This window comes from Prionailurus viverrinus, chromosome E1 (genome assembly GCF_022837055.1).
Source record: "Prionailurus viverrinus isolate Anna chromosome E1, UM_Priviv_1.0, whole genome shotgun sequence".
In the NCBI taxonomy this organism is placed as follows: Eukaryota; Metazoa; Chordata; class Mammalia; order Carnivora; family Felidae; genus Prionailurus; species Prionailurus viverrinus.
The window spans coordinates 38973289-39000790 of record NC_062574.1 but is presented as its reverse complement, the minus strand read 5'-3'; the positions used below and the strand labels follow the sequence as shown (position 1 = coordinate 39000790).

The window sequence follows — 27502 nt, the reverse complement described above, 5'->3', positions numbered from 1 at the left end:
TAGGATCATCACGTGCCGTGGACTGGAGGGAAAACCGTGAAGGGTTTTAAGTAAGAAGTAATGTGATTAGATTTGTGTTTTAATTTATTTTTTAAGGTTTTATCTATTTTTATTATTTTTTAATGTTTATTTATTTTTGAGAAAGAGAGATGGAGAGCAAGCAGGGGAGGGGCAGAGAGAGAAAGAGGGAGACAGAATCCCAAGGAGGCTCCTCACTGTCAGTGCAGAGCCCAATGTGGGGCTCGAACTCAAGAACCGTGAGATCATGACCTGAGCAGAAGTTGGATGCTTAACTGACTGAGCCACCCAGACACCCAGGTTTTATTGATTTATTTTTTTAAAAAATAATCTCTACACTCACCTGGGGCCCGAGCTCACAACTCCAAGATCAAAAGTTGCCTGTTCCACCGACGGAGCCAGCCATACGCCCCCAGATCTGTGCTTTTAAAGAAGTCTCTCTGGCTATAGAATGGAGAACGAATTGGAGTGGGATATGAGTGGATGAAGGCAACTCGGCTGTTGAAGTAAACCACTTGACAGATCGTGCACTAGGTTGGTATCAGTAGGAGTGAAGAAAAATAATCCAAAAAAATATTCTAAGGTTTAGAATGACTCATTTTAGTGATAAATTGGTTAGGTGGGGTGTGGCGAAAGAAGGAAAGGGGTCAAGGATGAATTGACTTCTAAATCTTACTTCTCTTTATTCACAACTCATTTCTCTTCACCTTGAATTTGATCATCAGGTGGTACGGAATTCTTTGTCGTTCTTCTCACACACCTTATCGTTTTATACTGCTGTGATGATTAACTCCTAGCCACCCAGCCATCACCTTGTCCAGCTTGCCTTCTCTGGTCACTATTCTCTTTTCCCCAGGTAGGGCTAAGTTCTTTTACCTTTCCTCTACCCTGTAGAACCTTGTACACTTACATGTTGTTTAGTTTCCAAACGTTTGGGGATTTTCTAGGTATCTTTTTGTTACTGGTTTTTAATTCTGTTATGTGCAGAGAATATACTTTGTATGCCTTTAATTTTGCAAAACATTTTTAGAGGCTTATTTTGTGCCCCAAAATACTGTCTCTCTAGGTGAATATTCCAAGTGTACTTGGAAAGAAGGTGTATTCTGCTCTTGGGTGGAGTGGTCCATAAATGTTAGGCCAAGTTGGTTGCAGTGCTGTTAAGGTCTGTATCCTTGCTAGGTTTTCATCTACTTGTTTTACGGATTACTAAGAGAGGGGTGTTGAAATCCACAACTGTTGTTAGGATTTGCCTGTTTCTCCTTGGAGTTCTATTAGTCTCAGTATTTTTAGGCTCTGTTATTAAGTACATAAGCTTTTAGGAGAGATTATTTTATCCTCTAGATTACTTGACCCCTTTATCATTATATCTTTATTTCTTAAGATATTTTACTGAAATGGACTGTCAATTATGGTTGTCTCCTTCATGAGAACCTACGTTAGGGCGGGGTCTCATTCATCTCCCTCCCCTTAGTGCCTGGTTCAGTCTCCAGTATGAATAGGCAGCAGAGGTAATTGTTCAGCAGAGTGTGTGAGTTCAAGAAAGTCTCTGGATTCTTTTCACTCTTAGTTCTGTGCTGTCCATTATGGCAACCACTAGCCACATGTGGCTATTTATTTATTTCTTTATTGAAAAAATTATTTTTATTTATTTAAAATGTTTTTTTAATGTTTATTTTTGAGCTAGAGACAGAGCATGAGTGGGGGAGGGGCAGAGAGAGAAGGAGACACAGAAGAGAGAGGGAGACTCAGAGCAGGCTCCAGACTCTGAGCTGTCAGCACAGAGCCCGACGTGGGGCTCGAACTCACAAACTGTGAGATCATGACCTGAGCCAAAGTCCATTGATCAACCAACTGAGCCACCCAGGCATCCCCCAAAAATTTATTTTTAAGATTTTTTTTTTTTTTTTTTTTTTTTAGTAATTTCTATACTCAACATGGGGGGGCTCAAATTTACAATCACGAGATCAGGGGTCTCATGCTCTACAACCGAGCCAGCCAGGTGCCCCCACGTGTGCCTATTTAAATTTAAATTAAATAAAATTCAAACTTCAGTTCTTCAGCGGCATTAGCTACATTTCAAGTACCCAGTAGCCATATGTGGCTAGTGGTTCCCATATTGCACAAACATAGATGTAAAACATTTGGATCTTTTAATACTATTTGCAGAAAGTTCTCTTTGACTGACTGCACTGTTGTAGTTAGCTTCTGCTAGACTCTGCTCATTTACCTAACATCTTTTTTCCTCTAGCCTTTCCTCTAGCCTTTTTTCCTCTGAATCCTGCATGGCCTGGGTAGCTCCAATAGTTTGGCCCTGGTCCTCCTTTATTGAGACCGTCAGCCCAGCACTATTTGCATATGTAATTGGTATCTCTGCAGTCAGACTTGGGATCATCTTTGAAATGACTACATTTGTTGTTCTTGGTCGTAGGGGGAAGAGGCAATCAGTTAATACTTAGTTTTAGAAAATCTGCCGCAATCCTGATAAAATTAAGCTAAGAGTCATAGATGTGGGACGGAAGGGAAATAAGGATTCCAATTTAGAGGTTTGGGTTGGGAAATTTAATTTGATAATTTAGAGTATTGCAGTGTTGTAAAAGTTTAACAGTTGGTGTATGAACTGACTTGTGAGATACTGGTGTGTTCCAGGGTGTTCATTCTGCTGTATAAAACATCTCCGGAAACTCTGGCCAAATTATTTAATAGTTTTCAAGGAAAACACATCACTTTTTTTTTTTTTTTTGAGTAGGATTCTTTTGTTACTTAATTGACGTTAAATTGCAACTGTGAAACCTTCTGAGGTTTGCTAAGAAACTGAATGCTTATTAGACCCTTCTGCTCACCGATGTTTTCTAGAATTCACATACTTGGGAGACTGCTTGGCCGAGAGAAATTCATACCAAATGGCAGTGTTCATTAGGTTCAATTTCTATATTTTCCTGTCATGGCTTCCTGCTAGATTTCAGTGTCTTAACATTGCCTCCTTTTGAGATCTGTCTGTTTATAGTATATTCTATTTATGGAGCTTAAAAAGTATTTCAGAAATGCACATATTAATCTGTGTGGAATTTCTCTTCTGGTCCTTTTTCCTTCTAATAGCTCGCACAGCGATATCAAGACTTGTCTGAGGAAATAGTCCCAACATTTAAAATAGGTAGTAAGGGGCGCCTGGGTGGCGCAGTCGGTTAAGCGTCCGACTTCAGCCAGGTCACGATCTCGCGGTCCGGGAGTTCGAGCCCCGCGTCAGGCTCTGGGCTGATGGCTCGGAGCCTGGAGCCTGTTTCCGATTCTGTGTCTCCCTCTCTCTCTGCCCCTCCCCCGTTCATGCTCTGTCTCTCTCTGTCCCAAAAATAAATAAACGTTGAAAAAAAAAAATTAAAAAAAAAAAAATAAAATAGGTAGTAAAATTTTAGCATCTCCTATCAAAGCATTTTCCCCTGTTCTTCTAGACACTGAAATAATTTTCACATACTCCTTGAAGCCTTATTCAGTAAATTATCCCGACTCATGACCATATTATTCTCCGACTCATGACCATATTCTGCTTTTTTTAAAGTGCTATGTGGGCACCTGGGTGGCTCAGGTGGGTAAGTGTCCGACTTTGGCTCAGGTCATAATCTCACAGTTCGTGGGTTCAAGCCCTGCATCAGGCTCTGTGCTGACAACTCAGACCCTAGAGTCTGTTTCAGATTCTGTGTCTCTCTTGGTCTATGCCCCTCACCCCCTCAAAAAAATGAATAAGCATTAAAAACAATTTTAAATAGGGGCGCCTGGGTGGCTCAGTCAGTTGAGCATCCGACTTCGGCTCAGGTCATGATCTCACACTCCGTGAGTTTGAGCCCCACGTCGGGCTCTGTGCTGACAGCTCAGAGCCTGGAGCCCGCTTCAGATTCTGTGTCTCCCCATCTCTCTGCCCCTCCCCTGCTCATGCTCTGTCTCTGTCTCAAAAATAAATAAAAACATTAAAAAAAAATTTAAACAAAGTGCTATGCAAATAATAAAAAATTTAGAAAGCAGTTTTACTGTAATTTCAGATACATATTTGAACTTTTTGGTCCAAAATTATCCAGATGAAATGCCTTTGATTTCTGCTGTAAACTTAGAAGATTATCTCCTTACAGATGTATTGTCCTTAATTGCCTAAGTAGTTTAAGTTGTGAATCTTCCCCGTGTCTCAGGAAAAACCTAACAGTGGAGATTGTTTATGGCAGAGGTTACAACCTCAAATGCCTACAGGGTTCAAGTATGTAAGTTAAAGACTTGAAATGGCCTTTTTAAAATTTGTTAGTACATAACTGCATTTGCTGTTAATATTTATTTGCCTTAAAAAACTAGCCATATTGAGGGATGCCTGGCTAGCTGAGTTGGTAGAGCATGTGACTCTTGATCTTGGGGTGGTGAGTTCAAGCCCACGTTGGGTGTAGAGCTTACTTAGGAAGAAAAGAAAAGAAAAGAAAAGAAGAAAAAAAACAAACCATTTAGCCCTATTGAAATGTGCTGTCCTAAATGTGCTAGAGATGTATCTGTAGTTACTTAGATACTGAGTGTTTCTATAGGGTAGATTCCTAAGAGTGGGATTGTTGAGTGATATTTATTTATTAAAAAAATTTTTTTTAACATTTGTTTTTGAGAGAGAGACAGAACATGAGCGGGGGAGGGGCAGAGAGAAAGGGAGACACAGAATCCAAAGCAGGCTCGAGGCTCTGAGCTGTCAGCACAGAGCCCTATGCGGGGCTCAAACTCACGAACCGTGATATCATGACCTGAGCCAAAGTCGGATGCTTAACCAACTGAGCTACCCAGCCGCCCTTACAGAGTAGATTCCTAAGAGTGGGATTATTGGGTAATATTTAATAGGCTGAACTAGGTTATGCTCTCATCACCTGGTTGTTTTTAAACCTTCCCTAATGTATACTTAAGTTTTAAATTAATTATTTTTACTTGAGATACAATTGACATATATTGTATTAGTTTTAGGTATACAACATAATGATTTAATACATACACGTTATGCAAAATGATTACCTCAGTAAGTTTAGCTAACATCTATCACTACATGGTTATACTTTTTTTTTCTTGTGATGAGAACTTTTATGCTCTATTCTGTTAGCAACTTTCAAGTATATGATACAATATTGTTAAAACTGTAGTCATGCTATACAGTACACATCCCTAGGCTTATGTGGTTTTTATTTTATTTATTTTGTTTATATATTTTTAAAGTTTATTTATCTATTTTTGAGAGAGAGAGAGCACGAGCACACACACATACACATGCAAGCAGGAGAGGGGTAGAGAAGGAGGGAAGAGAGAGAATCCCAAGCAGGCTCCATGCTGTCAGCACAGAGCCCTTGTTGGGGTTCAAACTCACGAACCGTGAGATCATGACCTGAGCTGAAATCAGGAGTCACATGCTCACCTGAATGAGCCCCCCTCCCCCACCCCCCATGTGGTTTTTAAATTAACTTCTTTCTAGAATCTAGCCAACTATACTGAGACCTTTAGTAGGTGGTCTTGGATATGGATTAGGCCTCATCATTTGCTGGTAAATATATGTGTGTTTTGAGAGCCTGAGGTTTAGCTTCCAGACTGGGGGAGGGGGCAGATGTTTGTTTTGAGAAGTTTCTGGCTAGGCTGGAATGGAGTTCTTTATTGCTTCTTAGCTTGAGTTTGACCTTAGAAAAGTCATTCCTCTGTGGGCCTCAGTTTACTCATCTGTAAACTGTTGCCTGGACTACATGATCTTATTGGCAGGGGATTGTCAAACTTTGTCTTTTAAATTGTCAGATAGTAAATATTTATGTTTTGTGAGCCAGACCCTCTTGCGACTAGTTAACTCTGCTATGGTAGCACAAAAGCAGCCATAGACAGTAAGTAAACAAGTAAGCATGGCTGTGTTCGAATAAAACTTTATTTAAAAAAAAATAAGGCTGTGGCCGGTCATGGTTAGCCAACCCTCTTTTGAGCTCTTGATGTTCATTAATCTGTGATTTGGATCATTAAAAGTGGAAGAAAGTTTTGAATTTTTAAAATAACACTTCTGAAAGTCTAGTAAGAATTTTACTTTTGTTTTTCCCATTTATCAGGAAAGAAACAAAAAAATTTAAAAGTCAGAAGGTTACATTAATATTTTGGTTGCTCTCCTTTGGTAACCCGTCTTTGAATGTGTGTATGTATATGATGAATAGTCACGTGTAGAAACATACATATCGTTATATCTATAATTGGCTTTGTAGTTCTCTTATACAATAGGATCTTACTATATCTAAATAAAATTGTCTACAAAAATATCTGCTCTCAGGGCACCTGAGTGGCTCAGTAGGTTAAGCCTCTGATGAATGTGCATACGCTCTTCTCTCAAAATTAATTAACTTAAAAAAATATTCTGCTCTCATGGAGCATCTAGTGGAGAGCCCATGTATTTTAGAAGTAAACTTTGTATTTACTCACCTGTTCTTTTTTGTATCTAGTAGCTTATTTGTTGATTGAGGTGGATTTTCTAGAAATGAAATTGTATCATCTGCAAATATGAATCATATGCACAAATCTTTTCTTATGGGGACACCTGGGTGGCTCATTCAGTTAAGCAGCTGACTCTTGGTTTCGGCCCAGGTCATGATCTTGTGAGTTTTAGCCCTGTGTTGGGCTCTGTGCTGGCAGCGAGGAGGCTGCTTGGGATTCATTCTCTCTCTCTCTCTCTCTCTCTCTCTCTCTCTCTCTCTCTCCCCCACCTTTCTCTCTGCCCCTCCCCTATTCACTCTCTCTCACATAGTAAATAAGCTTAAAAAAATCTTAAATGGCACAAAAACAGACCCTTAGATCAGTGGAACATAATGGAGAATCTAGAAATGGACCCACAGACATATGGCCAACTAATCTTTGACAAAGCAGGAAAGAATGTCCAATGGAATAAAGACAGTCTCTTCAGGAAGCGGTGCTGGGAAAACTGGCCAGCGACAGGCAGAAAAATGAACCTGGACCACTTTCTTACACCATATACAAAAATAAACTCAAAATGGATGAAAGACCTAAATGTAAGACAGGAAGCCATCAGAATCCTTGAGGAGAAAGCAGGCAAAAACCTCTTTGATCTTGGCCACAGCAACTTCTTACTCAACGTGTCTCTGGAGGCAAGGGAAACAAAGCAAAAATGAACTATTGGGACCTCATCAAAATAAGCTTCTGCACAGCGAAGGAAACAATCAGCAAAACTAAAAGGCAACCGACGGAATGGGGGGAAGATATTTGCAAACAACATATAGCCAAAATCTATAAAGAACGTATCAAACTCAACACCCAAAACACAAGTAATCCAAAAAAATGCTCAACACCACTCATCATCAGAGAAATAATCAAAACCATAACGAGATAACCACCTCACACCTGTCAGGTGGCTAACATTAACAGCTCAGGCAACAAAAGATGTTGGTGAGGATGCAGAGAAAGAGGATCTCTTTAGCACTGCTGGTGGGAATGCAAACTGGTGCAGCCACTCTGGAAGCCAGTATGGAGGTTCCTCAAAAGATTAAAAATAGAACTACCCTATGACCCAGCAATTGCACTACTGGGTTAAGCATCTGTTATCCAAGGGATACAGGTATGCTGTTTTGAAGGGACACATGCACCCCAGTGTTTGTAGCAGCACTATTAAAATAGCCAGAGTATGGAAAGAGCCCAAATGTCCATCGATGGATGAATGGGTAAAGAAGATGTGGTGTATATATACAATGGAGTATTACTCGGCAATCAAAAAGAATGAAATCTTGTCATTTGCAACTACGTGGATGGAACTAGAGGGTATTATGCTAAGCGAAATTAATCAGTCAGAGAAAGACAGATATCAAATGACTTCCTCATGTGAGGACTTTAAGACACAGAACAGATGAATACAAGGGAAGGGAAGCAAAAAGAATGTAAAAACAGGGAGGGGGATGAAACATAGGAGACTCTCAAATATGGAGAACAAACAGAGGGTTACTGGAAGGGTTGTGGGAGGGGGGAAGGGCTAAATGGGTAAGGGGCATTAAGGAATCTACCCCTGAAATCATTGTTGCACTATATGCTAACTACCTTGGCTATAAATTTAGAAAAAAATAAATAAAATAAAAATATTGAGAGGGAGAAATGAGGAATGATCCTATTTTTTACAGCATCTTTGACACAGATCAAATTACCTCAATCAATGCGTTTCAAATTCTAGTACATTTACATAGTAATTAGTTACACACACACACATATACACATATCCATATGAATTATTAGTTTCTTTTTTTTTATAAAGAATTTTTTTTTTCAATGTTTATTTATTTTTGGGACAGAGAGAGACAGAGCATGAGCGGGGGAGGGGCAGAGAGAGAGGGAGACACAGAATCGGAAACAGGCTCCAGGCTCTGAGCCATCAGCCCAGAGCCTGACGCAGGGCTCGAACTCACAGACCGCAAGATCGTGACCTGGCTGAAGTCAGACGCTTAACCGACTGTGCCACCCACGTGCCCCATTAGTTCCTTTTTAAAAAAAATTTTTTTAATGTTTATTTATTTCTGAGACAGAGACAGACAGAGCATGAGTGGGGGAGAGGCAGAGAGAGAGGGAGACACAGAACCAGAAGCAGGCTCCAGGCTCTGAGCTGTCAGCACAGAGCCCGATGTGGGGCTTGAACCCACGAACCGTGAGATCATGACCTGAGCTGAAGTTGGTCGCTCAACTGACTGAGCCACCCAGGTGCCCCTGAATTATTAGTTTCTTAGTGATAATTTTGAAATGAAATATGGAAAATGCAAGGTATACAAACATTAAGTAGAAATTTACAAGACTGACAAAAAGAAATGATGATAATATTGGTAAGTGAACATTCTAATACTGTAAACTCATGTTATTTTATCTATACTGTACATTACAAGGCTTTTTTTTTTTTTTTATAACATTTATTTACTATCAAGAGACAGACACAGAGCATGAGCAGGGACGGGGCAGATAGAGGGGGAGACACAGAATCTGAAGTAGGCTCCAGGCTCTGAGCCGTCAGCCCAGAGCCCGACGCGGGGCTCGAACTCACAAGCTGCGAGATCATGACCTGAGCTGAAGTCAGACGCCTAACCGACTGAGCCACCCAGGCGCCCCTATAAGGCTTTTGTTAGTGTTGCAGTTATTAGGTTAAATGCAATTTAAATCTATACAAGAAATGGTGGATGATTGCTGTACAAGAAACTGAGGATTAGCTAATGAGTTATGATATATTTAAATGAATTTCCCACTTTTGAATTTTCCGCTGTGGACTCATGAAGTGAAAAATATTAAAAAAAAAAAAAATCCTAAAACCCCCAATCTTTTCTTATGTTTATGTCTCCTTTTCTTCTTTTTCAAATTGTATTGTCTACTACTTCCAAAACAGTGTTGTCATGCTGGGCATCTTTGTGCTTTTCATATTTAATGGACTGATGCCAATATATTACTGTTAATGGCTATGCTGGCTGGTGGTTTGAGATCTTTAATTGTGGTGAGTATATTCACCTATTTTTGTTTGCTTTATGTTTTTTTTTTTTGTTGTTAAATCAGATGTAGCTATTGTAGTTTATGAAATATTTTTCTAGCTTCTTTTGAGACGATCATGTAATTTCTCATCATTACTGGTTTGTTTTCTTGGTTTTGATTTAGTTTTGGTGATTAGTAACTAATTTTCTAACAAACATTCCTTCACCCAGGTTTTACACTTTATTAGCGTTCTTTTAATTTTTATTTATTTATTTTTGAGAGCGAGAGAAAGAGAGAGTGAGCATGAGGGGCAGAGAGAGAGGGAGACAGAGAATCCCAAGCAGGCTCTCTCCACTGTCAGCACGGAGCCCAGTTTGGGGCTCTGTCCCACAAACTGAGATCACGACCTGAACCGAAATCAAGAGTCAAACGAGTTGGATGCTTAACCGACAGAGCCACCCAGGCATCCAAGTCAATTCCAGTTTAAATGGACCCTGTAGATACCTCTGTCCTCTTACTTTCCTTGTACTTCCTCTTTGTACACATTTGAATTTGTAACCAGCATTCCATGTAACTATTGATTCAGTCTACTAGATATGTTAAGGACAGAAAGAAGTGTCATAAGTCTGCTGTAATTCTGTTTCTGTCCATTTCTTCTTAGATTTCTTACATTTTTGCTTTATACAGTTTGATGCCAATTTATTTGGTTTATTAATTCATGCAGCAACTTTTTTTCAGATTTTTTATTTTATTATTTTAAAGTTTATTTATTTATTTTGAGACAGAGAGATCATGCATGTGAATGCACATGCAGACGGGGTAGGGACAGAGTGAGAGAGAGAGAGAGAGAGAGAGAGAGAGAGAATCCCAAGCAGGCTCCATGCTGAGCCTGACACAGGACTCGAACTCATAAACTGTGAGATCATGACCTGAGCTGAAAGCAAGAGTTGGACGGTTAACCGACTGAGCCAACCAGGTGCCCCACATTTATGTTTTATGGAGGTTTATGATTTTTATATCTTCATTGTGGACTGCATCCTTTATCATTATAAAATATCTGTTCCATTTAGGGGTTTTAAAGTTTTGTTTTGAATTAAAGTTTTATAACTTCATTTCGTTTTCATTTCCTACCACAGGAGTTTACCTGGGACATCCTGTTGAAAATAGCGAATAGGCAGTTAGAAATAATGTATCTGGGGTTTAGAAGAGAGGTCTGGGTAGAGAAATCCATTTAGAAGTCATTGGTATTTTGGTGATAATTGAGTCCACTGATAATTGAGGGAAAGTCAGAGAATGTGGTGAGGACTACGTTTTGGGGAGAGCCCACATGGAAAAGCAGTGTATGACGGAAGAACAACTGGTCAAGGAAATTGAATTGTAGGTGGCAGCAGGAAGTTGAAGAATGATGTGCCCAGAGGTGTTAGATGTTTTCAGAAAGGCGAGGTAAAAATAGGTGAATTGTTATAGTAATTTGTATCCCAGGTATCAGTTGATGTTTTCTTGTTTTTTTTTTTTTTTTCAGTTGATGTTTTCTTTCAGTTGACGTTTTTTCATTTTTTTCAGTTGATGTTTTTGTTTCAGTTGATGTTTTCAAAACTACAAGTTTTGTCAGTTTTACAGTTAATATTTTTTATTTAATCTTATTCTGTATTCAGGCTGTAACATACTTCCTGTTAGCTCTATATATTGAAAAAATTAAAACAAGTAATTGAAATAATTAAAAATAAGGAACTTTAGAACAAATTTTCTGTACCGTTTTCTTTAATTTTTTTTTTTATTATTATTAAGTAATCTCTGTGCCCAATGTGGGGCTTGAACTTACAGCCCTGAGATCAAGAGTCACATGCTCCACCCACTGAGCCATTCAGGTGCCTTTCCTCTCCCCACCACACTTTTTTTTTTTTAGGTTTTTTAATTTATTTTTTGAGAGAGAGAGTGCAAGCGGAGGAGGGGCAGAGAGAGGGGGGTGGACAGAGGATCCGAAGCAGGCTCCGTGTTAACAGCAGAGAGCCCCACGTAGGGCTCGAACTCACGAACTGTGAGATCGTGACCTGAGCGGAAGTCTGATGCTTAACTTACAGAGCCACCCAGGTGCCCCCCAGCATCCCCCCCAACACACTTTTTAAAGTATGCTCTATGCCCAGCGTGGGGCTTGTTTGAACTGATGACCTCGAGATGGAGAGTTGCATGCTCTATGGACTGAGCCAGAATGGGAAAGATGAAAGGAGGAATCCTTTTTACTTATGACAAATCATTTTCATAATTTTTAAAAAATGACTAGTAAAGGTATCATAGGTGATATTTTGTTATGTATCCATAGTTTATGTATGTGTAACAGTAGATTAAGTAATTAAATTTTGTTAGATCTAGAGTATTCTGATGAAAATGATCTTTCTTCACCCCCTATACTCATACTATTTTTCTCTCAGATACTGATGAGAAATAGGGAGACAATATTACATTTTTTCCCTCTAGAAACACAAATTATATAGAGAGTTATGGGGTCTAGAAGTCTGAACACTTTCAGACAATTTTCTAGATAGAATTAATTCAGTAAAAACTTATAAGCTAAATTTTGAAAAATCTATAGTGGCATCAGGGTTTTAATCCTGGCATGACTTCGCCACTGGACCTCCACCTTGTATAAGTAGTGTTGCTTCTGGGTGTCACCGAACAACCACTTTTTAGTTACTCAGTAAGCCAGACATGATTTGTGCTCTAAAAAAGTCAACAAATGAGCTGGGGGCACATGAGTGATTGCCTGTAGTATAAATGTACTCAAAACTGTAATGGAGAGCTGTACAAAGTGCCAGGGAAGCACTGTTCTCGGAGGCACAGGAGAGAACAGAAGAGGTGACATTTGATCAGGGCCTTGAAAAGGTCTGGGATTTCTCACAACTTTAGCAAATTAAGGCATTTTCTGTTTAAAGTGTAAAGAGAAGGGTTTTTCCCCCCCTTTAATTAAAAAATTAGGGGTGCCTCTCTGGCTTAGTTGGAGTGTGTGTGTGTCTCTTGATCTCAAGGTTGTAAGTTCAAGCCCCATGTTGGGTGTAACGGTTGCTTAAAAATAAAATCTTGGGGGCTCCTGGGTGTCTCAGTTGGTTAGCATCAGACTCTTGGTTTTGGCTCAGGTCATGATCTCACGGTTCGTGGGTTTGGGCCCCGCGTTGGGCTCTGTGCTCAGCCTGGTTGGGATTGTATCTTGCTCTCTCTGACTTTCCCACTTACGCACACTTTCTCTCTCTCTCTTTCTCTCTCTCTCAAATAAATAAACATTAAAAAAATAACGTCTTTAAAAAAAGAGCAAGAAATTAACCAAACAAGTGCAGATTGTGCCCACAGTGCATATTTTAAAAACCCAGATATGTAGAAAAGGGCCCCCGACCAAAAGTTAACACTTGGTGAGAACTGTTGACCAGTTCTTCCAAAGCGTTCAAAAAAGAGCATCCCTACAACACCCTATCAGGTTCAGTTAGACTTTTATTATGAAATACAAAAGAGTGGAAAGTTTTGCAAGTCTGGTCATTTTTTTTTTTAAGTATCTATACATAGTAACACATTTCTTCTGTTAAAGTAGTAACATTTCAGATGGGCCAGAATCTTTATTTTCAGGCACGAAATTCTCTCCCTTAACCTAGACTATGCTGGAAATTCATTGACACATTCTTCCTCTTTGGTTCTCTTTTTCCCCCCAGAATTCATGCAGACCACTTTCCATCCTTGGCATTTTCTTTTTTGTAGGCTTTGTAGTCTTTGATTAGGCTTCAGCTGTCTTGTAAATCAGTCCTCTTCCAGTCTTGCCTCCTGAGACAACCCCTTAGTTTTCTTGCCTGAGTTTCCATGAAAGCCTTACGTTCTGTTTGAGAGGGGAGATATCCGGTTTCTGGAGAGCAGTAGTTTTCAAACTTCGCTGCACAATGGAGTTATCTGGGGAGAAAGATAAAAATACAGATTACTGAGCTTAACCTGGGGTTCAGTAAATTTGGGATGCATGTTGACACTCGACTTCTAACAGCTTACTATGTGACTTTGCTGCATCTCCAGTTTTACGACGGCTGCTTCATGGCAGCTTCTCGAACTTTAATGAGCATGTGAATCGCCTGAAGATTTAGAGAAACTGCAAATCCTTCTGTAGGAGACCCTTCTGGAGCGGGGCCTGAGCTGCTGAATTTCTTGCAGGCATCTTGGATGATGCCAGTCGCATTTTGAGTAGCATGGTTTGAAGGTACTCTTTGAAATTAGTGCATTTAATCTGATGTGTATTGTTGATTGTCTGATCTCAGAGGGATAGCCTTTCTGAGTTGTAGGGCAATGGTTCTTAACTCGTGGGCCTCAGACCAGCACAGTTAGCGGCACCTGGGAATTACTAGAAATGCACATTCTGAGACTCTATTCTAGAACCATTAAATCCAACTCTTTTAACCAGAGTCAGCTCTCCAGGCGATTCTGTTATACAAAGTTTGCAGACCACTGTTCCAGGGGTTCCAGTTGTAGTCCTCTGTTTACTTACATAGTGAGGAGTAAAAGCACATTTCTGACATTTGTGCAATTGTGTGGGCTAGCACTTAAAAACTACACAGTGTTTCAATAAATATTTATTATGTACCTTACTGTGTGCTAGCCACTATTCATGGCAACAACAGACAAAACTCCCTGCCTTTAAGAAGGCATTCTTGGGGCGCCTGGGTGGCGCAGTCGGTTAAGCGTCCTACTTCAGCCAGGTCACGATGTCGTGGTCCGTGAGTTCGAGCCCCGCGTCGGGCTCTGGGCTGATGGCTCAGAGCCTGGAGCCTGTTTCCGATTCTGTGTCTCCCTCTCTCTCTGCCCCTCCCCCGTTCATGCTCTGTCTCTCTCTGTCCCCAAAATAAATAAACGTTGAAAAAAAAATTAAAAAATAAAAAAAAAAAGAAGGCATTCTTTTTTTAAAAATGTTAAAAAAATTTTTTTTTTTTTTACATTTACTCATTTTTGAGAGACAGAGCCTGAGCACAAGTGGGGGAGGGGCAGAGAGAGAGAGGGAGACACAGAATCCAAAGCAGGCTCCAGGCTCCCAGCTGTCAGCACAGAGCCCGACAAGGGGCTCGAACTTACGAGCTGTGAGATTGTGACCTGAGCCGAAGTCGGACGCCTCACCGACTGAGCCACCCAGGCGCCCCTAAATGTTTTATTATTTATTCTTGAGAGATACAGAGTGTGAGCGGGGAAGGGGAAGAGAGAGGGGGAGACACAGAATCTGAAGCAGGCTCCAGGCTCTGAGCTGTCGGCACAGAGCCTGACAGGGGCTCAAAGCCATGAACCGTGAGATCGTGACCTGAGCCGAAGTCGGATGCTTAACCAACTGAGCCACCTAGGCGGCCCAAGAAAATTACATTCTTATGGTTATTTACTACTTTATGGACGTTTATGTATGTACATGTGTATTTTCCCATAAGCAGCAGATAAAACAGTTCTGCGTGGTTTCAAATTGTTTATCCTTTTGTAGCATTTTTGTCCCATGGTGTTTTGTTTTTAAGATTGATACGTGCTGACATATGTAGCCCTAAATTACTCAAGACTGCTCTCTGGAATCCTATCAAGTGTATGTTCCACAATTTAATCTTTCCCTTATTGGTGAACATTTTGGTTGTTTCTAGTTTGATTCGCTACTTATTTGCTCTTTTAAACAAATTGAATACTCTGCATATGCACAAGGAAGGTTTCCCTAGAGAAGTGATTTGCAAACTGTGGACTGCAGCCAGCATGTTTTGAAAGTTGACAGAATAGACGGTGTTAGGACAGAAGAGAAGAGGTTATAAGACATACGGTTAAGAGTAGCGTTTTGTAGGACTTTTGCTTTGGTGTTGTGTGCTGGATTGAGATGTAAAATGTTATTTTTTACTTTGGGCCATGAACATGGAGTTTGCAGACTGTTCTCTGAGGGTTATGTGCACCATCTTAACCGGTACTGAGCTACTCTCAGAACTGGGGGTGTCCGTATGTAGTGCTGCTGATGGTGGATTGCTGTTCCCATTGTACTGCCTTCTCCCCCAGATTTTACTTAGTTGGATTTTTAAGTCTGTGTCCATTGATGGGTATGACACAGTATTTCACTGTGGTCTTGTTTGCTTTGTCCTGATAACTAGTGAGGCAGATGTCAATCCCGCCCCCGCCCCCCCCCCCCCGTCTTTTTTTTTTTTTTTTTTTTTAATTTTATTTTTGGGACAGAGAGAGACAGAGCATGAACGGGGGAGGAGCAGAGAGAGAGGGAGACACAGAATCGGAAACAGGCTCCAGGCTCTGAGCCATCAGGCCAGAGCCGGATGCGGGGCTCGAACTCACGGACCGCGAGATCGTGACCTGGCTGAAGTCGGACACTTAACCGACTGCGCCACCCAGGCGCCCCGCCCCCGTCTTTTTTAATACAGGAAAATTTAATATATCTGCTAGATATTAGAATAGCGTTGAAAATGGTAATGAGTGTAATCCTTGGTGGCATATGATAGATACATTTTAATGAACCGTTGAAATGATTTGCTAATGCTGATGATTGACAGTTGAGGGGCTTACGTGGCTTAATTCTGAGTTTTCTCTTTGTACATTCTAATTTGCGCTCAGTTCTATAAACCTGAATCTTTGAATTTGGCATAGTGATCTTATATTTGTGTTCCTACAATACCATCAGTAAGCCATTAGTACCAGTGTCATTTTACTGATTTGAATATTAATGTTTCATATGTGTGCACAGATACCTGTTTAACATTTTCCTTTTAAATTACCATAATAAAAATATACGCATGTGATATTAAAAAATATAAAAAAGTAAAAAAAAAATTAGTTTTTTCCCCCTGCCCTCCCAGTTCTCCCTCTCAGAAACAAGAACTTTATTTATTTATTTAATTTTATGTTTTTAATTTACGTCCAAGTTAGTTAGCATGCAGTACAACAGTGATTTCAGGGGTACATTCCTTAATGGCCCTTGCCCATTTAGCCCATCCCCCCCCCAAACCCCTCCAGTAATCCTCTGTTTGTTCTCCATATTTAAGAGTCTCTTATGTTTCCTTTTTTAATTTTCTTATTTTTTTTTTTAACGTTTATTATTGAGAGACAGAGACAGAGCACGAGCAGGGGAGGGGCAGAGAGAGGAGACACAGAATCCGAAGCAGGCTCCAGGCTCCAAGCTCTCAGCACAGAGCCTGATGTGGGGCTCGAACCACAAACCATGAGATCGTGACCTGAGCCGAAGTCGGATGCTTAACCGACTGAGCCACCCAGGTGCCCCAAGAGTCTCTTATGTTTCATCCCCCTCCCTGTTTTTATATTCTTTTTGCTTCCCTTCCCTTGTGTTCATCTGTTCTGTTTCTAAAAATCCTCGTATGAGTGAAGTCATATGATATTTGTCTTTCTCTGACTAATTTCACTTAGCATAATACCCTCTCGTTCTGTCCACGTAGTTGCAAATGGCAAGATTTCATTCTTTTTGGTTGCCGAGTAATACTCCCATTGTATATATACACCACATCTTCTTTGCCCATTCATCCATCAATGGACATCAATGGGTTCTTCCCATACTTTGGCTATTGTTGATAGTGCTGCTGTAAACATTGGGGTGCATGTGCCCCTTCAAAATAGCATACCTGTATCCCTTGGGTAAATACCTAGTAGTGCGATTGCTGGGTTGTAGAGTAGTTCTATTTTTAATTTTTTTTTAATTTAATTTTTTTAAAATTTACATCCAAATTAGCATATAATGCAACAGTGATTTCAGGAGTAGATTTCTTAATGCCCTTTACCCATTTAGCCCCTCCCCCCTCCCCCCAGTAACCCTCTGTTTGTTCTCCATATTTATGAGTCTCTTATGTTTTGTCCCCCTCTCTTTTATATTAGTTTTGTTTCCCTTCCCTTATGTTCATGTGTTTTGTCTTTTAAAGTCCTCATATGAGTGAAGTCATCCGATATCTGTCTTTCTCTGACTAATTTCACTTAGCATAATACCCTCCAGTTCCATCCACATAGTACAAATGGCAAGATTTCATTCTTTTTGATTGCCGAGTAATACTCCATTGTATATATATATATACCACACCTTCTTTATCCATTCATCCATCGATGGACATTTGGGCTCTTTCCATACTTTGGCTATTTTGATAGTGCTGCTATGAACATTGACCCCAATGTTCCCTTTGAACCTGACCCCATGTGTCCCTTTGAAACAGCACACCTGTATCCCATGGATAAATGCTTAGTGGTGCAATTGCTGGGTCGTAGGGTAGTTCTATTTTTAGTTTTTTGAGGAACCTCCATGCTGTTTTCCAGAGTGGCTGCACCAGCTTGCATTCCCACCAACAGTGCGAAAGAGATCCTCTTTCTCTGCATCCTCGCCAACATCTGTTGTTGCCTGACTTGTTAATGTTAGCCATTCTGACAGGTGTGAGATGGTATCTCAGTGTGGCTTTGATTTGTATCTCCCTGATGATGAGTGATGTTGAGCATTTTTTCATGTGTCGGTTGGCCATCTGGGTGTCTTCTTTGGAGGAGTGTCTATTCATGTCTTTTGCCCATTTCTTCACTGGATTATTTGTTTTTCGGGTGTTGAGTTTGATAAGTTCTTTATAGATTTTGGATACTAACCCTTTATCTGATACATTGTTTGCAAATATCTTCTCCCATTCTGTCAGTTGCCTTTTAGTTTTACAGACTGTTTCCATCGCTGTTTAGAAGCTTTTTATTTTGATGAGGTCCCAATAGTTCATTTTTGCTTTGTTTCCCTTGCCTCCAGAGACATGTTGAGTAAGAAGTTGCTGTGGCCAAGATCAAAGAGGTTTTTGCCTGCTTTCTCCTCGAGGATTCTGATGGCTTCCCGTCTTACATTTAGGTCTTTCATCCATTTTGAGTTTATTTTTGTGTATGGTGTAAGAAAGTGGTTCAGGTTCATTTTTCTGCATGTTGCTGGCCGGTTTTCCCAGCACCACTTCCTGAAGAGACTGTCTTTATTCCATTGGACCTTCTTTCCTGCTTTGTCAGAGATCAGTTGGCCATACATTTGTGGGTCCATTTCTGGGTTCTCTGTTCTGTTCCATTGATCTGAGTGTCTGTTTTTGTGCCAGTACCATACTGTCTTGATGATTACAGCTTTGTAGTACATCTTGAAATCCTAGAAACAAGTACTTTAAAAAGATTCTTGGGGCACCTGGGTAGCTCAGTTGGTTGAGTATCTGACTCTTGATTTCAGCTCAGGTCACAATCCCAGAGCCTTGGGATCAAGCTCCACATTGGGCTCTGCACTGGGTGTGGAGTCTGCTTAAGATTCTCTTCTCTTCTCTTCTCTCTCTCTCTCTCTCTCTCTCTCTCTCTCTCTCTTCCCCCTCCCTCCCTCCCTCCCCCTCTCCCCCATGTGTGAGCTCTCTCTCTCTCTTTCTCTCAAATAAATAAATAAATAAATTAATTAACTTAAAAAATATTAAGGATTCTTGGGGCATCTGGGTGGCTCAGTCGGTTAAGTGTCCAACTCAATTTTGGCTCAGATTGTGATCTCAGTTTGTAGGATTGAGCCCTGTGTCAGGCTCTGTGTTGATGGTGTGGAGCCTGCTTGGGATTCTCTCTTTCTCGTTGCCTCTCTCTGTCCCTCCCCCACTCATTTTCTCTCTGTCTCAAAATAAATTAAAAAAAAGTCTTTTTCATTTCAGCATATATGAGTTTTACTTTATTCTTTCCAACTGCCATTGTGTAAGTGTATCATAATTCATAATTCATTTAGGTATTGATGTATATTCAGGCTAAAACAAAACCCACAAAACTTCAACTTAAAAAAAATTTTTTTTAAGTTTATTTATTTTGAGAGAGAAAGAATGTGAATGGCAGAGGAGCAGAGAGAGAGAGAGGGAGAGAATCCCAAGCAGACTCCACACTGTCAGGGCAGAGCCCAGTACAGATCTAGATCCCACGACCCAGTGGTCACAACTGGAGCCAAAATCAAGAGTCAGTTGCTTAACTTACTGAGCCACCCAGGCGCCCCCAAAACTTCAACTTTCATAAACCCTTGCACTAGACTTTTTTGTACTTACTTAAATGCATATGTGTATATCTGTAGGATAGATTCTGGGAAGTTGAATTGCTGGGTCAAAGGGTTATGCATTCAGATAGATTTTGCCAAATTGCCTTTTAAAATGTGAAATAATTTATACTTTCCCAATAATGCTTCAGAGGAAACTGACCTATATTTAATGTTAACTTTCAAAAGTGCTCACTCTGTTTACTATGTACATGACTATAGTCATGATTTGAATAGAAGCTCTTTCGTGGTTTCCAGCTAGATGTATAGAATGTAGAACTTATGGGCCTTTTTTTTTTTTTTTTTTTGCCTTTTTCCCTTTTATTTCTAAAACCAACAAAATGAACAGACTTCAGCTTTTTTTTTTTTTTAAAGAGAGCGAGAGAGTGGGGGAGGGGCAGAGAATCTTTTTAAGTTTGAGAGAGAAAGGAAGAGTGGGGAGGGAGGGAGGGAAGGCAAGCCTGGGGGAGGGGCAGAGGGAGAGAGAACCTCGAGCAGCCTTCGCACTCAGCCTCCACACTCAGCCGGGAGCCCGATGTGGGGCTTCATCCCACAACCCTGGTATCATGACCTGAGCCGAAATCAAGGATTGGACATTAACCTACGGAGCCACCCAGGTGCCCCAACTTTAGCTGATTAATAATATGAAGTTATATAATCCGTTAAAATTCAGATCTATGCAATGGTTATCCAAAGTCTTTCAGAATGTATGAAAGCTGATGCTTTAAAATTAGACATTAAATTAATTTAGATAATACTTCTGTTACCGCTTTAAAATAGATTCCTATCAGCAGTTTGTTTTTTTTAACATTAACTGCTTTCATTGATAGTCTTCAGTAATTTATTGTGTTTCTCATTATAAAAAGCCTGCTGTATATACAGTGTCAGATACTTTTTTTTAAGTATTCTCGTTTGCAAGTGACCGAAGACAAACATGTTCACTTACGCACGAGGGAAATGGTTTTGGTTTCCGTAACTGGGAAATCCGAAGGATAGGTTCCACCAAGGACTCAAGAATTGTTAGTAGTTACATGTCGCTTCTGCTTTTGTCCATCGTCTTTACTCCCTTCTTCCATGAGGGAAGTAGAGATGACTTAGCCATGGACAGCTCTGGCCTCATTCATGGAGAGAAAGGGCTTCAGAGCACTTCTCATCTGAATATAAAATCCCAAGGAGAGTCTTGCTGGCCTGCCCTGGGTCATATCTCCATGCCATACTGTGACTGGGGCCCCATCGCAATCACGGCGTGGGGAAGGGAAATTCTTAAAAGGGAATGATGCTGGGAAAATACTGCTAATGAAAGAAATATGCCACATTCTGGGCGGCTCCGTAGGTTAAGCGCCCGACATCGATTTAGGTCATCTCACGGTTGGTGGGTTTGAGCCCCACGTCGGACTCTGTGCTGACAGCTCCGAGCCAAGAGCCTGTTTCGGATTGTTGTCTTCCTTTCTCTCTCTGCCCCTCCCCGGCCTGTGCACTCTTACTCTCCCTCTCTCAAAAATAAATAAACTTAAAAGAAAAAAAAAGAGTTGGGTGTTCAGCTGGGGAGATGGAGTAGATACCATGAAAAGGTAATATAATATGAGGTAACATGGTTCACAGAAGGCTACATGAATTCAGAAGAGCCTGGGGAGATTAGAATAAGCTTTTGAACATAATGGTAAATACAGAGTTAAATCTCAAGGTGGTGGTATATTCCACACCAGTTGGTTTCTTTCTCCATAAGTCACTTGGACCCATCTTTTTGTTGTTATTCTCACAGCCAGACTCGGAATCCAGGTCTTTATCTTCTGCTTAATTGCAGAATATGCCCTGTCTCTGGTCTCTTCCTCCTTGTCCTGTTCCTTCTGTTCAGTGAAGCCAGAGAAGTCTTTCTGGAACAGTGTACCCTTGTCCCTGCCCTGCTTAAAAAACCTGGTAACCCTCATCACTGCCAGAATAAAGTACTCTACAGACTCCTAAAGACTCTACATTCTGGTCCCAGAACTGCTTTCCAGCCTTCCTTCTGGAATTCTTTACTTGGAGGATGCTCTTTGACAGTGTTTTGCATAAACAGCTGAGGGAATGCAGAGACTGGGTCTGTAAGCAGTTTTGTCTTGTTTGCGGACTTGTTTCTTCTCTTATTTGAGGGAATCCCTCTAGGTTCAGCCTTCCCTTTTACTCCTCTCTCTCATTTATATTTATACAGATGAAGCCCAGATTTTCCAGGAGGCACTAAAATGGGCTGGGTTACCCATCATGGTGCTTATTATCACGGTGATTCTGGGATTTAATCGAATCTGTGAAAAGTGCATCTGTGTAGATGGTATCACTTTCGTGAAGTTTGCCGAGATGGAGGCTCACCAACAGTGTCTGGCCCAGGGTCATCCTTTGGACTTTTTTCTGCAGAAAGTAACGGATACACTTTTATTTGGAAAATCTTTTCAATGAATGAATATTGGGTGTGCATTGGATAAATTAAAATATCTTCACCTTTTATATTCTTTAGCATGCTTTTTTCTCCTGACACCCTACACCCTTTTAGTCATGAGACTAAGCTCAAAGTGAGGAGGTCTCAGGAATGGGGGAGGGGGCAGGCAGTTCAGAGGTTACCAGTAGCCCCAAATCATGGTTGATAGAAGCTAATTGTACAACAGTGAATTAAGGTTAACTTATCTTGTTAAAATTGTTTCTGATATTTAAAGATACTTTTCCTATTCTGTAAACATCATTGGAAGTAATAATAAAAAAAATAATATAGGCACAGCTGTTTAGGAGACACTTGTTTCAACAAGTTTTCTTTTTAAAATTTATTTTTAGAACAAGCGCAAGCAGGGAGGAGGGGTGAAGGGAGGGAGGGACAGAGAGAGAGAGAGAGAGAGAGAGAGAGAGAGAGAGAGAGAATATTTTAAGTAGGCTTCATGCTCAGCTTGGAGCCCAATGTGGGGCTCGATCCCACGACCCTGGGATCATGACCTGAGCCTCGATGAAGAGTCGGACCCTCAACCAACAGAGCCTCCCAGGTGCCCCTCAACAAGTTTTCTTATTATACAGTGGGGCTTATTAAAATCCCTCATAGATTCATTCAGAAAATTAGATGAGCTCCTATATGCTTCGTACAAACTAAGCTCTCAAATGCGTTGTATATTGATACATTTATATATATACATATATATTCCTGGACATCACATCTCATAACAGGTACCTACAGTTGCTTAACCCACTGCTAAAAAATGCATACAATCTGTGTCTGTTTCCTAGGTGAGCCTCCCTTTTTTCTTCTCTTTTTTTACTTCTTCCTTTCTTCTGCCTTTCTGTCTCGGCCCTAACTTTTGTGTTGCACTGTGGAACTCTCCGATACGTGGCTCTCAGGAAGCATTTCTGGCAGAGGAGAAGGGGTGCTATACCAGAGAACTTCCTGTTTGTCGAGAGCCGTTTCTGTATCTCAGCTGACGCAGTGTGAGCTCTCTTGTGCCTGTTACCTCACATGGGGATGTTTTTTTCTCATTTATGTTCTTTACAGATCTTTCACTGAGTGCACTGTTACTTTTTACCATAGTTACCTGGAAACCACTTACCCCCTCTAGATAATTGAGAGGTGATTACAATTAAATTTGTTTTTTTTTTTTTTTTTTTTTTTTTACTTCTAGTTTGTGATACAATGGGAAAACTTTGAGTTCGGATGTTTTTTGACTTAAAAACTAGAGCTGAATCATTGCTTCTTGATCCTGTTTTAACTTGACAGTTATTAGAAAAATCGGAGTGTGCTTATCTGTTTTTTGAGGTGTATGTCCAGACAGGGAGAAGCTAGAAAACCGTAGTTTGCAGAAATGACGGATTGATTTGTAATTATGCCATTTCTTTATTTGCAGGTAGGCGAAAACCGAGAGTACATCGGCCTCGTTCTCCGATATTGGAAGAAAAAGACATCCCGCCCCTTGAATTTCCCAAGTCCTCTGAGGATTTAATGGTGCCTAATGAGCATATAATGAATGTCATTGCCATTTATGAGGTACTGCGGAACTTTGGCACCGTTTTAAGGTTGTCTCCTTTTCGCTTTGAGGACTTCTGCGCGGCTCTGGTGAGTCAGGAGCAGTGCACGCTTATGGCGGAAATGCACGTCGTGCTCTTGAAAGCGGTTTTGCGCGAGGAGGACACTTCCAATACTACCTTCGGACCTGCTGATCTGAAAGACAGCGTTAATTCCACGCTCTATTTCATCGACGGGATGACGTGGCCGGAGGTGCTGCGGGTGTACTGTGAGAGCGATAAGGAGTACCATCACGTTCTTCCTTACCAAGAAGCAGAGGACTATCCCTATGGACCAGTAGAGAACAAGATCAAAGTTCTGCAGTTCTTAGTCGATCAGTTTCTTACCACCAACATTGCGCGGGAGGAGTTGATGTCTGAAGGGGTGATCCAGTATGACGACCACTGTCGGGTTTGCCACAAACTTGGGGATTTGCTTTGCTGCGAGACGTGCTCGGCTGTGTACCATTTGGAATGTGTGAAGCCGCCTCTCGAGGAGGTGCCGGAGGACGAGTGGCAGTGTGAAGTCTGCGTAGCGCATAAGGTGCCTGGTGTGACCGACTGTGTCGCCGAAATCCAAAAAAACAAACCGTACATTCGACACGAACCTATTGGCTATGACCGAAGTCGAAGGAAATACTGGTTCCTAAACCGGAGACTCATAATGTAAGTGTGACGGTCTTAATTTTTGTGTGTGTTTAAAATCGAGCCAGTTTCCTTCCTGACTGAGAAAACCGAGCTCGGCCGCTGATGGAATATAAACCTTTGTGATCGAATAACGAGTTACGTAGTTAAGTAGTTTCTGACTTGAAGGAATACATACCTTAAAACAGCTTTTTAAGTTGTAGGGAAAGAAGAGTGTGCGAAAACATGCGAATTACACACCAGGGTATTAATTGCCTGGGATGGGAGATAGACTGTTACAAGGCAGGTGCCACGGGGGGCCCTTCCCTGACTTTATTCCCTGCATCCCTGCAGCCTATCGTGAGGCGATCGCCACCCTTATTTTGGTGTTAGGATTTTCCTCTCGTTTCGGTTTCGCTACATCCATACGTAAAACGGACCGGCAAGAACCAACCAGCCGTCTGAGGAAAGATCGGTTTTGTCATCATTGGCCGTAGTCTCCCAGGAGGAGAGAAGCTCTACAGACTCATGGTCGCAGCCTGACTTCTGCTTTTCTGAGGGTTTTCAAGAGGCTCTTCCAGGCAGGTCAGGGGGAAGGACAGGAGACCGTCTGGGAAAGCAGAGCATTTACCTCGGTCACGTGTCGGGCAGGGTCGGAGTATGGACTTGGTTTTGACGTCTTGTAGAAATACGATCGGAGGGAGTGGGCTGCTTTGTATTTTCAGCTTCTGAAGTCTTCACAGCCTTCTTGCAGCTCTCAGAATTAGGTCAGATCTTATAAAACCAGTGGTGGGCTGAAAGGAACATTGAGCAGGGCTTGGAGAAGATAAGCAGGAACTTCCTCGGCGCCTGGGCAAGCCTCGCCAGGTAGAGGGAGGCGTCTCAGCCAGGCCCCCCCTTCACTTACGAAGATGGCCCAGAGTGAACAGGTCCTCAGTTCTGTGCAGTCGTCGTCTTGCAGTGTTGCTGTTGAGAAATCGGAATCTGTTCGTTGATTCTTTGTATGTGACCTGTCGGGACTTACCTGGAAGCTTAGAATCTTCTCTTTGCTTGTAGCGTTTTGCAGTTTTAGAGTGATACGGCCTCGTCTGAGTCCTTTTTTTATCCGCCGGGTGTTTGGTGGGCACTTTCAAATCTGGCAGTTGAGTCCTTCGGTTGAGAACTTGTCTTGAGAACTTCCTCCTCTCCTTTTCCCTGTTGTATTTATCTTGTGCTATTATTTTGTTGAACACTGGTCTTCCTGTTTTGGTCTTCTGATTTTCTTACCTTTTTCCTCCAGTTTTCCTCTTTGTCTTTTTTCTTCTTTGGGGTGGGAGGGAGGGAGGGAGGGAGTGAGTATATATGTGTGTTGTTCAGTTTTTCTGGAAGATTTCCCTGTCTTAGTCTTTCAGCCCTACTATTTAGATTTTCTTTTTTTACTATCATATTTTTATTTTCTAAGAGCTCTTTTGTTCTTAGAATCTTCCTCCTTTAAAAAAGTAATAAGGGGCACGCACCTGGGTGGTTCACTCAGTTGAGCGTCTCACTTCAGCTCGGGTCATGATCTCACGGTTCCTGAGTTTGAGCCCCTGTGTCGGGCTTGCTGCTGTCAGCCCAGAGCCCACCTCAGATCCTCTGTCCGTCTCCCCTCTTTGCCCCTCCCCTGCTCATGCCCGCTCATGCTCACGTGCACTCGCACGTGCTCTCTCTCTCTCTCTCTCTCTCTCTCTCAGAAATAAACATTAAAAAGACCTATAAGATAGGAGTAATTATAAAAAAAAAAAAAAAAGTAATAAAATCCTGGACACCTGGATGGCTCAGTTGGTTAAGCACCCAACTTTTGTTTCGGCTCTGGTCATGATCTCACGGTTTGTGAGTTCGAGCCCGCTATCGGGCTCCCAGGTGCCCCAAGTCAAATACAAAACTTTAAATATTACTGTTAGTGATAATTAAGTGTTCCTTGTCAATAATTTGCGTAAATTTTACATCTCTTTAAAAGTTAGATTAAAATAAGACAATTTCAGTGTGATGCCCTCTTGTGGTAGATTATATGTGGACGCCTGGTGAAACTTGAAACCATGTGAATTATTCAGTTGACAGTATGTGGAGATTTGGTATATACTCTCCCTGGACGGTTAAAATGATAAATCAGTGGACTTATTGCCCAAGGGGGGCATACCTAAAGCAAAGTCTGGGGTAGTGAACCAATTTTTAATTGCAGCGCTATCTTTCCTATAGGCCCAGAGCCTGCTTGGGATTCTCTCTCTGCCCCTCCCCTGCTTGTGCACATGTTCTCTCTCTCTGTCTTTCAAAAATAAATAAGTAAACTTTAAAAAAAGTAAAACTGTTTTTTGGGGGCACCTGGCCCTGCTTAGTCGGAGGAACATGCAACTCTTGATCTCGGGGTTGTGAGTTAGAGCCCCACGTTGGGGGTGGAGATTAAATAAGTAAATATACCTAAAAACTTTTTTTCATTTTCAAATGTACTAAATTATAATTTTAAATCTATATTGCTTTGCACCCATACCTCCCCGTTCTAGCTCGTAAGCCGCCTCACACAGCAGGCACCTCAAACACAACATGTCCAAAACTGAACTCGTCACTTCCCCCGCATTACCTACCCTTCACCCATTGATTCTATCTGTAGTAAATGGGATCACCATTGCACCAGCTGCTCAAGCAAGAAACTCAGGAATAGGCTTTTGTTTTGTATTGTTTATTATACCTTTTAATTACTCCTTAAATTCTGAATCTGATTTTCTCCATTCTTGCTGCCCTTATCGTGACATAAGCCAACATCATCTGGATTGGACTCCTTTAGTAGTTGCCCCTGTGTGTAACTCCCCACTACCCAGTTCAAGTCTCTGTTCCATAGCTGGATGATTTCAGCAATTTGGATCAGGTCTCTTTCTCCCTCAAGTTGAAAAACCTTTCAGTTACCTCCATTTGCTCTTAACAGAAAGTTCACAGTTCCCTAATTTTGTACATTTAATTCTCTTGCTTCCCATTACCCCCCCCCCAATCAATCAATCAATCAATAAACAAACAAACAAACAACAAACTAAAACATCCAGAATCTTTTGGCTTATTCTCAAGTCTTGGCCTATATAGGCCCTTTCCTAGGGCTTTCTTTCCCTGAACCTCTTTCCCTTTTGCACCTTGAAAGATTTTTTTTTTTAAAGTTTAAGATTTTTATTTTTGAGAGAGAGAGCGTGAGTGGGAGAAGGGCAGAGAGAGAGGGAGGGAGTGCGAATCCCAAGCAGGCTCTGCACTGTCAGTGCAGAGCCCGACTTGGGGCTTGAACCCGCTAACTGCGAGATCATGAGTCAAAAGCAAGTCAGATGCTCAACTGACTGAGTCACCCAGGCGCCCCTCCTT

At 41.3% G+C, this 27502-nt stretch overlaps 1 protein-coding gene across 13 annotated transcripts in view; it reads left to right on the top strand.

Moving 5' to 3' along the window:
* Positions 1–27502, top strand: part of BPTF (bromodomain PHD finger transcription factor) — a 147262-nt gene that overhangs the window by 17563 nt on the left and 102197 nt on the right. For all 13 annotated transcript variants that reach the window (XM_047831681.1, XM_047831678.1, XM_047831677.1 and 10 more), the window contains exon 2: positions 23365–24187. In XM_047831681.1, coding sequence (XP_047687637.1) covers positions 23365–24187 — 823 coding nt within the window. The remainder of the gene's footprint in view (positions 1–23364; positions 24188–27502) is intronic.